This window comes from Cavia porcellus, unplaced genomic scaffold (assembly GCF_034190915.1).
Source record: "Cavia porcellus strain 051 isolate PalLab524CR breed Dunkin Hartley unplaced genomic scaffold, mCavPor4.1 scaffold_25, whole genome shotgun sequence".
Lineage (NCBI taxonomy): Eukaryota > Metazoa > Chordata > Mammalia > Rodentia > Caviidae > Cavia > Cavia porcellus.
This window is the reverse complement of record NW_026947508.1, coordinates 17,755,484-17,766,307: the sequence shown is the minus strand read 5'-3', so window position 1 is coordinate 17,766,307 and position 10,824 is coordinate 17,755,484. Positions and strand designations below refer to the sequence as shown.

Genomic DNA, 10,824 nt, shown 5'->3' with positions numbered 1-10,824 from the left:
AATTCTTAGAGTTAATGGTTTTAAGTGATTTTTAAAAAATCCTTGCTGGCGAAGAGGCCCGCCTCTCCCCGGTATCAGCGCTTCCTCATTCTTTGAATCCGTGGCTCCGCGGTCTTACAGAGCAGCGGGAGGAAGCCTGTTGGCAATTTAAATGGGTTGTGAACGCCCAGGGCTGGGGAAGGCAGGGCCAGACCGCCGGGGGCGGGGCCATGACGGGTTATTTTGAATACAGGGCGTGGCTTCGAGGCGGGCTCTATAAGAGCGCGCAGCGACTGGCTGGAGCGCATTTCGAGCTTTTCTAACGCTCCGTGGATTTTTTTTTCCTCTTTTTTTTTTTTTTGGTTCTCTTGGCTCTCCAGCTTCCCTCCCCGATATGAAGGCGCTGAGTCCGGTGCGCGGCTGCTACGAGGCAGTATGCTGCCTGTCGGAACGCAGTCTCGCCATCGCGCGTGGCCGTGGGAAGAGCCCCGCTGCAGAGGAGCCACTGAGCCTCCTGGACGACATGAACCACTGCTACTCGCGCCTGCGGGAACTGGTGCCCGGAGTCCCGCGAGGCACTCAGCTTAGCCAGGTGGAAATCCTGCAGCGCGTCATCGACTACATCCTCGACCTGCAGGTGGTCCTGGCCGAGCCGGCCCCTGGACCCCCAGACGGGCCGCATCTCCCCATCCAGGTGCGCGTGGGAGCCGGGGCGGGGCGGAGCTGAGCGCCGGAGGTGGGATGCAGCGGGTCCTCCCAGAGGTCTCGGAGTACCCTGCGTAACTTTTCTCTTGTCCTCCCTTAGACATCTGAGCTTGCTCCGGAGCTTGTGATCTCCAACGACAAGAGGAGCTTATGCCACTGACCCCGCGTCCTGGCACCTCCAGGTAAGTATCCCCTCTTTGGGGTGGGCCGGGGGACGAAGGCTTGTAAGGCATAGCGAGTTGGCCAGCCTATAAAAGACTGCTAGGGAAGCCGAGACCAGAGAGGGGCGAGGGGTTTCTTCAAAGGAACGGCAGGACCGATTCTGTCTAAGGCGCATTAACCTTAAACGCGCACAGTGTCCTTCCCCTACGCCAGCGGCCAAAGATCGGACCGGGGAAAGAAGGCAAAGCGCAGGACCAACTAAATAAAATAGCCTTTCTGTTTGGAGCCGTAAAGGGAGCTGTGTCTTAGCCCCCCTCCCAACCTGTGTGACTTCCAAGAGAGAGGGATAGCGGCAGCCCGCCTGTGGTCCTTTGGCACCAACTCGGTGGGGGCCATGTGGGGCGCGGAGTTATCAGCTGGAGGTAGAGACCAAGTTTCCTCCCCGGCGCCGGCCAGTCTGCGGACGGCCCCCGCCTCGGCGCTCTCGGCGGAAACTGACGGCTCCTCGGTCTTCTTTCCTCCCTCACCCAGAACGCAGGTGCTGGCGCCCGTTCCACCTGGGACCCGGGGACCCGCTCCGGCCGGAAGCCCGAGGGCATGGATGAGCCCCAATCTCGCCCGGCTCACTTTACTTCCCCAAACCCCTTCCTCGAAGCTGGACCTGGCGCCCAGGAGTGAAGGACTGTGAACTTGGGTGGCCTGAAGAGCCAGAGCTAGCGCTGGCCACCAGTTGGACGACGTCACCCCGCTCCCCACCCTACCCCCAAGTTTTAAAGACTTTTCAGAGCGTGGAGGGCTGGGGAGGAGGGGATGGCAGCTGTCCGAACTCTGCCAAGGTGGTGTTAGAGCTGGTCTTCTGGTTCCTTGGAGAAAGGCTCTGTTCTGATTATGAACTCTATAATAGAGTATATAGCTTTTGTACCTTTTTTGCAGAAAGGTGACTTTCTGTAATCAATGCGATGTATATTGAACTTTTTATAAAAGTTAACATTTTGCATAATAAAAACGATTTTTAAACACTTTTTGGTCTCGTTACTGACCTCCCCATCCCTTAAGTATTAATGCTTTTTCTCACGTGGTAAGAGGGAAAGGAATATTCTTGTTGCTTGAGGAGAGACTTTGCTTACTGAGAGAATTCCCAGCTGAAACTGGAGAGGTAGCGTGGCATGGGTGGGTTGGTGGGAAGGAATAACAGTAGAACCCCAAATCCATTGAGGGTTCAGCAGAGAAGATTCTAGCCCTCCTCTCAGCTGCCTTAAGACTGGCACAAGCTCACCCAGCAAGGTGGGAAGTGAGCTCTCGGTTCCTTTGAGACCTGGCAGGGCTGTCCTCTTCGATGTCATTAATTACTCATGCCTTTCTAGCAGGGGATGTGGTGAAGAGTGGCACCTTGAGTTTGCCTCATCTGGTGCCCAGTCATGGGTGGTGGTTAATAGACCCATTTCAGAGATGAATAAATTCAGCATGGGACCTGGTTTCATTTCCTTCATGCTCTTGATATGGCTTCCCTCTGGCCTTACAAAGAGCGGGAACTCTTTTCCTCAAGTCTGTAGCTACCCTGATAAAAGATTTGCAGCTCAGTTGGCAAATACTGGTTCCAACCCTTCCTCTAATGCTTTGTAGGTTCTGACCTTGAGCTGGAAATTTGAGGAAGAGGTCCTACAGCCCTGAACTTGCCTGGCATCCTTTTGCCTCTGTCTACTGGAAACCTACTCTGTCCCTGTTTCAGAAGGGGCAAGGTGGGGCTCAGTTAGTAATGGGTCTAAACCAGGTTCTCCCAGCCCCAGAAAGCAGAGGTAGCATCTGCCTGATCCAGATAACCAGGACTGGAGTGTGACAGAAGGCAAGACATCAACTAATACCATCACCTACTACAGCCCCCCACCTGGTAGCTCCCTAGGTGGGATTCCCTGGCACCTGGCCTCACTGGATTCTTGTTTATGATATGATGTCATCTTTGTGTTGGCCCCTGGCATGTGTTACTTTGGTGTTTCATAACAAACATGTCATGTCATCACCCTTTGTGCCTTAGCCCCGGTGAGTTTTCTGGGGTACACAGGAGCATGGGGGATTACAGCCTCTTTCCCCGCCAACCATCCTCCCAGCCTGACCAGTTGTTCTTACCGTTTCTAATGATCCAACACTATGAACACTCTCTTTACAAAGTATACTAACTTCCCAGAGCAGCAACCCTCAACCCTCCAGAATCCCTTAGACCCTATATGGAAACCCTTACTCCAAACCATATGCAAGACCCCATCTGGGTCTGCTTTAGATTGTATGTTAGGGGTGCAATGAGGGCTCTGGGGACAGCCAAGGAGGGTACAAATCCCTGCCTGCCAAATACCAGTTATGTCACAGCAGGTCAGAGACTGTCTCTATTGAGCCTCAGTTTCCACATCAATACAAGGGAGCTGGCTTTGAGGAAGTAGTTCTGAGGTGCCTGGCCTCACATGACACCATTAACTCCAACAGATCCAAGTATTTAAACTCAATGGCCTGTCCTCAAGTCTGCATAGTGTCTGGCCTCCTGCTTGCTCAGAAGTTGCAGGGCTGGGGTGGACTGAAGTGCAGGGCTGCACCACACTTGTCAGGCGATTTGAAGCAAGCCACTTCTCTGTGAGGCACCCTCTTTGTGCTCGGCTGCCTCTCTTGACTGAAGGTATGGTGGGAAAGTGCTTTGAAATGCATCACACACCTACCAGGCATTATTAAGCTAATTCCAAGGAAATTGCTTGTCAGGACTCCCAGGACTGAGTAGTTCAGGTGGCCAGGACAAAAGCTGAGACCAGTGTGCCAATCCATTAGTCATTAGAGAGTGAAAGCAATTTGGCCCTAGGTCAGAAAACTCTTGAGGATAGTGGTGTCTTCTGTCTTAACACTTACCTAGTGCTTACCAGTGCCAAACTCCATTTTATTTTAATTTTTCTAATTGTCACTACACCCAGCAAGGTTATCATTACTGCTGTGTCACAGAGGAAACCGACTCAGAGGCTGAATAACTCGATCCAGGTCACAGCATGAGAGTAGCAGAGAACACCCGCTTTCTCTAGCTGCGAAGTCCACGTTCTCGCCCTGAGGTTTTTGTTTTGTTTTGTTGAGACAGGGTTTCACTATGCAATTCAGGTTGGCCTTGAATTCACTTTGTAGCCCAGGCTGGCGACGAACTCAGCAATCCTCCTGCCTCAGCGCTAAGATTACAGGCGTGCACCACCACGCCCGGCGGGCCCTAACTTCTGAGGGACCCCTTTCCCTGAGCTGGCCGTGTATTTCGAGCCCAGCTGGAGCTTGGTGAAGTTTGAAACGACCTGAGGTTACCCGGAGTGTCCTCCTCTGTGAAAGGGCAGTGGATGATCCTATGCTACTTCTTCAAGGTTTGTGGTTTGATAAAAAGACTACAATCTCCAAGTATCTACCATGCTCCCCAAACTACAAGATGCACTATTAAATGAGTGTATTGCACTCATTTTGCATGTGATCTTGCCATCAGCTCTGAAATACAGACATATGGGAGCTATTTTTACTGTGTAAATAACCTCAGAACAGGCAGAATAACTTCCCTGTGGCCGCAAAACAGCTAAGTAACAAAGCAGAGATTCAAATTCATGCCTGCGATACCAGAAATGGTGTCCTGTCCAGGGGGCTAGGGAAGTCCTCTCCAGCTGTGGCCATGCCAGGCAACTTTCAATTAATTACCCATCTTCCTAGCCGCATCGCCCCTCACGGCTGCCCCATGCGCCACGCTGCACCCTAAAACCTTCGTCGCTGTAGCTCCCGCAGAGCTGTCTGCAGGGGTCCCCTCTCCCCAGCCGCGGGCCTCAGGAGGACAGCGCTCCCCACCCGCGGCGGCCCGGCGCCGGGCGGGGGCGGAGCCTCAGCCCACGTGGCCCGGCGCCCGGGTGGGCGGAGCCTGCCGGCCCCGCCCCGCCTCGCCCCGCTCCCCCCGCGGCCCTGGGGGCCGCTCGCAGGTGTTCGCTGGCGCCCGGATGTCTGAGCTCTGGCTCCACTCTGGCTCCGGCTCCCTCCGCAGCCCGCGGGCGGGGCTCGCAGCCCATCCGGAGCCTCGCGGCGCCCCCGCCACTCTGCCAGCAGCGCGGCCTCCTGCTTCCCAGCCTCCCGGCTTGGGGGGGGCCCCCCACCCAGCGGAGGCGCTGACCCCACTGCTCTCCCTTTGCCTCCAGCTGCGCTCGGGCCGCCGCAGCCTCGGCGCACCCCCACCCGCTTCCTGCCTCGGCCGGCCGCTGTGCCCCAGCCGGGCGGCTGCCTGCATCGCACCCCGTTCCTTCCTTCCTTCATTCTTTCGGGCCACTCGCATTCCTCGAGCGCCTGCGACGTGCCCTGCACAAGGCCTCTCCGACCTTGCGAGCGTGGCCTCAGGCCCTGGTCACTCCCTCCTGCCCCCTCCCCGTCTCTCCTCTGCGAAGGCCTGTTCCACTCACAGTGTGGTATTTAATTGTTCTCTGATCTCCTCTTGGGGGTCAGTCAGTGGCAAGGTCAAGGGGTCTCTGTGTGACTTAAAATCAGGGTCAGTGTGACCAGAATTGGGGTTCAGCCAGTCTTTGGCAGGGTTTGTGGGTAAGTGTGGGTAGAAATTGGCAGTAGTCACTCTGCGGTGCGGTTTAAATGGACAGGGCATGGGGGTGGGTCGTGGGCAGGGACGGTGGCAGCCAGGAGCAGGGTAAGTAGGTCACCTTGACGTCAGGAGCTGCGGGTTGCCTTTGACAAGCCAAAGAGTACTAGTTCTCGGTGACCCTCAGAGCTCAGGTTTACATCTTTCCCTGGCCATCCTGCTCCCCTACCAGGGCATGCAAAATGCCCTTCCAGCTGGGGACACCCCATCCTCATCCTGGACACCATCCTCCCACCAGGCCCTGCAGACAAAAGCCCTCACTGGGCCTGACTGCTGTCAAAGGGGGCCCAGGCTGCAGTCTTGTTGGGCAGGAGGGGGAAGCCTTGAGCTTCCTGGGGACCCCACCTGAGAGCCCCTCTTGTTTAACAGGCAAGTGGTGCTGTTCTCCGTGGCTTTTGTCATTTGTTCATAAATCTAAAACCTCTCAGGGATAGAAGATGTGGTCCAGAGAGGGGAGCCAAGGATACGGCTCAGTGGCACGGAGCCTGCCTGGCGAGCGTGAAGTCATGAGTTTGATTCCTGGTACAAAAAAAGACTTCAGTCCAAGTCCAAGCCTCGTGGCCTCCTCTCCAGGGCCCCTTTCAGAATGCCATCCCTTCCCTGGGAAGGGATTGTAATTCCCACTTTGGGGATGGAGCAAGTTGAGGCCTCATCCACAGTTTTCCCAGAGGGACTCCCAGGGGCTGGTGGACAGCACAGCTCCCCACCCTGAGGCTTGGAAGGGGAAGTCAGGGAGTAGGACTCCCCAAAGCACTGTCCCTTTTCCTTACCCACCCTGCCCCCTCCTTCTACCCTAGTGAGGAGCAAATGGAACAGGGGTGGCCACGGGGAGTTGGAAGCAGGGCAAGAGGGAAGACAGGGAACGGCTGCGGAAAGCTTAGCTTGGCGCTTACAGAAACATGTGGAACTCATTACCCTAAATCAAGGTGGTCGCTGGCCAGCTGGCAGTTGGTGGGTTTGGGGCTAAAAGTGTGCGTTGTGTGGCAATGAGGGAACTCACAGCCCTGCAGCCTCCCCAGAATAATCCTCCCACTCAGAGATCATGGTTCTTGCTCAACTTTATTTTGTTTCCAGGCCATTTATGGGACCCCACAAAGGGTTTCAAGACATGCGTGGGTACGGAGCCACTGACTGTAGGTTGTTCAGGAAAGGGACAAGGACTAGGGGACCATCAGGACAGATAAATACATTGTCTTCAACCTGATTTCCTTCTCTGTCATTAGGGCCAGAGACCTGGAGAGTCTTCTTTTTTTTTTTTTTTTTTTTTTTTTGTCTTTTTCTTTTTTATCGGTACCAGGGATCAAACTCACCACCGCCTGCTTGCAAGACCGGTGCTTATGCCGCTGAGCTAAATCCCCAGCCCCTGACCTGAAGAGTCTTTTTTTGTGTGTGTCTTTTTCATTTTTATCGGTACCGGGGGTTGAACTCACGACCGCCTGCTTGCAAGGCAGGTGCTTATGCCGCTGAGCTAAATCCCCAGCCCCGACCTGGAGAGTCTTACAGTGTGTCCAGATGTGTGACAGGCTGAGCCATTCTTTATGATCCTTGTGTCCCCCCAGGGCTCATCCAGGTAACCCCAAGGGGCCTATGTATTGACCCACATCCTGCCAATCACATTGCCCACTGCAGATCCTACCACATATACCAAGACAGGCAATTGTTGAGGACTTTTACAGTCTATGTGACAAACAAAGCCCATTTCACCCCTATGAAATTCACAGATATTAGACAGCCTAACTAAGGTCACCTTGGGGTAAGTGTCACAGCCCAGATCTTCAACACTACAAGGTATCCACAGCCAATGCTTTTACTGTCTGTAGCTCTTTTAAAACTTTGTACAGGCAGGGGGTGCAGCTCAGTGGTAGTGTCTGCCTAGCCTGTGCAAGGCCCCGAGTTTGTTTGATCCCCAGTAACTGATGGTTCTTGGGGGAAAAGAAAGGAAAAAGAAATCAAATAAAAACTTTGTACAAACAGATGCATCTGAAGGAATGGGCCTCTCCCAGCTGCTGCAGGTTCCCTGGAGCCTTCCCTGTGGGAGTCCGGGAATAGACCCCTGGGTTGAAATCCCAGCCTTGTCATGTATCAGCTGTGTCTTCACAGGTGAGTTCCTTAGCCTTCGGAGTGAACAGGTGACACTGATGTGTTGATTAGATTAGATGACATATGTAAAGGGCTGGCAAAGGGACACTTCCTGGGTAACTCCCACCAGGGAGTTTGCTGGGCTTGGTGTCAGATTCCTAGCTTGACACTTTCCTGTCTTTCCAGGATGGCAGTGCTGTGGGCACAAGCCCTCAGAGTACCTCAGGACTGCTGGCCCATGAGTGCCTGCCCGAGGGAAAATGCAGGCCTCTGACCCAGCACTGCACTCCCAGGTTCTGCCACTTTAGAGAAGCTCCTGTGACACTGTGGGAATCTTGAAACCTGTCCTCAGAGGCTTGATGAAGATTCAGTAAGGAACTGAATGTAAGGCACCCCAGGGCACAGCTCTGAGGACTCAAGAAGTACTAGCTAGTGTTACTATTCCCATTTCACAGATGGAGAAACCCGGCCATTACAGAAAAGTGACTCAAACTAGGGTAAGTGGAAAGAATTCTTCACAGACCAGGGGACAAGACCCTACATTCAATCCCCAGCACCAAAACAAAACAAAACAAAACAAAACAAGAATCCCTAGATCTTCACACTTCCCATCAGTGTCTAGCTGTTACTTTTTCATTATTGGGATCTGGAATGATTTCATGAAAATTGTGATCTCAGCTAGTGGAGAGAGAGCACATCAGGCCCTGTGAATCTGTCCAGGTTGACTGACCAGAGCCAGCTCCCTGTACAACTGCCTTGGCTGGAGGAGAAACAGGAGCTGAGGGACGGGAACTGTAACCCAGAGGGCAAAAGGCTGGGAAACCAGAGATGACATGGTCCCCCTGGGTGAAAGCGGCGGCTTGGGGGTCAGACAAATCCTGTCTCTGCCGCTTCTTAGCTGTGTGGCCAGCTACAGGATACCGCTGTGCACACACACACACTGTCTCTCTCACACCCTGGGCGGTGAGGATTATGAGACACACAGCGGCGCAGTACCTGGCACAGGTGAGCCCTTGCTGTCCACAGTTGACAGCTTCGTCCTTCTGTCAGGAGGGTCACCCGCTTCTTTATGGTCACTTTCAGGTGTAAAACTTGTGCATCTTTGATTAAACAAGCAGTGGACCATACAGATATCAAAACACCCACGTATCCCCCGCTTAACTACTGGTATGAACATGGACGTCAGACTTAATTTCTTTTGTCTTTAGTTCCTGCCTCCTAAAATGGGAAGGATAGTAATCTGTCCTATGGGCAGTCACGGTGAATATTAGTTAGCCGGGGCTGGGGATTTAGCTCAGCGGTTCAAGTGCTTGCTTGGTAAGCGCAAGGTCATGAGTTCTATCTCCCTTGTTCTCAGCCTGCATCTGTTCTCAGACATTCCATAGCCATCTGTATCTTCATATAAAATCACCATGTCTTTTTCCTTTTTGTCAGTACCAGGGATTGAACTCACGACTGCCTGTTTGCAATGCAGGCACTTATGCTGCTGAGCTAAATAAATCCCCAGCCCCTCACGATGTCTTATTTTAATTTTTTTTAAATTGACATATCAGGAAGTGGTAGCAGATTTTTATCACAGGGCTTTGGGAGACCTGGCAGGGGGCCAGCTTCACACAGGAGCCTGCGTGTGCACACAGGCCCACGGACACGCAGGCCCGGAGAGGCCACACTACGCTGGGCCGCTTGAAACAAGTCCTCTTGGGGAAGTGTCCTCGACAATCTCCGCCAGCCACTTGCTCTCTGGGGGGAGGCAGGCCCAGCAACCGCATAGCCCCGCATCCCTGGCAGAACTGACCCAGGAGGAGGTCCCGGCCCCAGCTCAGAGCCTGAGCCACCCGCCCTGGCTGGATCTCCTCACTGTGCAACCCAGACGCATGGCTTCCCCTCTCTGAGACTCCGCTTCCTCATTTCTCTAGGGGCGAAAGGGCTCACCACTTGTCCTTTTCCGGGTTCTTCCAAGGATTGGAAAGATCTAGAAAGCACCTGGCCTCATAAAAGAAAGCTCTTAGAAGCCTGGCTTGTTCTGCTTGTTCTGTAAAAAAAAAAAAAAATCATCTTTTATATATTCTTTAATAAGATGGGCTATGATCTATGTGCCTGACATAATTAATATACTTTACAGGATTTTTAACACTTCTGTTAAGTCGCTAGAGGTGTTTTTACCCCCTAAACTTATTTTATTTCATATTTAACAATGTTTGGTCAAAATCACTGAAGCCCATTGAGCTTTATGTTTTTCCCTTTTTTCTGAAATGGGAAAGAAACTAATCCTCTTTCTCAAGGTTATTTTGAGAATTCAATAAAGTGCCACGTATAAAAGTGGTAAGCAGGGGCTGGGGATTTAGCTCAGTGGCATAAGCGCCTGCCTTGCAAGCAGGCAGTCGTGAGTTCGATCCCCGGTACCGATAAAAAGGAAAAAGACAAAAAAAAAAAAAAAGTGGTAAGCAAATAAAAAAACTGTATTCCTTCCTACCTCCTTTCCTCGCACTAGGCTGAACCTCTCTGAGATATGAGGGAGGCCAGGCGTGGTGGCACATGCCTGTAATTCCAGCACTCTAGGAGGCTGAGGCAGGAGGACTCAGCAAGTTTGAGGCTGACCTAGACCAGCCTTTACTACATACCGAGACCCTGTCTCAAACAGAAGAAGAGAAAAGCTGTGTTTTCCTCTATATCCTCAGCATTGAATGCATACTAATAAATACAGTAACAACGGTGGAGGCCACCCCATAGCACAAACCTGTAGTCCCAGCTATTTGGAAGGCTGAGGCAGGAAGATCACAAGTTTGAGGCATGTTGAGTAGCTCAGCAAGTTCTTGTCTCAAAAATCCAAATGAAAAGGGCTGGGGGTGTAGGTTGGTGGTAGAGCACCCTGATCCATCCCTAGCCCCCCTCAAATAATAATGGTGATGTGATAAGAATCTTTCTTTACTTCCGTTGCATTTAGCTTTGCCAAGCTCTGCTCTGAGTGCTCATCATGGAGAGACGCGTAATAAACATTTGACAGCATTTGGTTTTCTCTGCTGATGATTTAAGCCTGAAGAAATGGTTTTATTTTTCCCTCAGGCAAGGTCTCTATTGTTCCACACTCCAGACAACATCACTTTATTCTTGGGCCTCATGCATTTTCCTGCCAAATCAATTGGGAAACAGCAGAAATTTTTACCTTCCTTATCTTTAACCTAGGCCTGATGATCAACTTGTCCCACAAGTGAGACTGAGTAGGATGCAAGTGGCCAGAGCTCTCCCTGTTGTCCCTTTCCTCCTCCCTA

The 10,824-nt window shown here is 52.4% G+C and overlaps 1 protein-coding gene across 1 annotated transcript; it reads left to right on the top strand.

Moving 5' to 3' along the window:
- Nucleotides 1-279: 279 nt before the first annotated feature.
- Nucleotides 280-1,865, top strand: Id3 (inhibitor of DNA binding 3). The gene is made up of 3 exons (XM_003471332.5): nt 280-673; nt 785-866; nt 1,378-1,865. Exons 1-2 carry the CDS (start codon nt 374-376, stop codon nt 842-844), a joined length of 360 nt encoding a protein of 119 aa, XP_003471380.2. The 5' UTR covers nt 280-373; the 3' UTR covers nt 845-866; nt 1,378-1,865.
- The last annotated feature ends 8,959 nt before the right edge of the window (nt 1,866-10,824 follow it).

What these genes read in the sequence shown, in the direction of transcription:
- Id3 (XM_003471332.5), top strand. Translation starts at nt 374, where the DNA reads ATGAAGGCGCTGAGTCCGGTGCGCGGCTGCTACGAGGCAGTATGCTGC. An exon ending in GGCCGCATCTCCCCATCCAG is followed by an intron (nt 674 to 784) that starts GTGCGCGTGGGA and finishes GTCCTCCCTTAG; the next exon opens with ACATCTGAGCTTGCTCCGGA.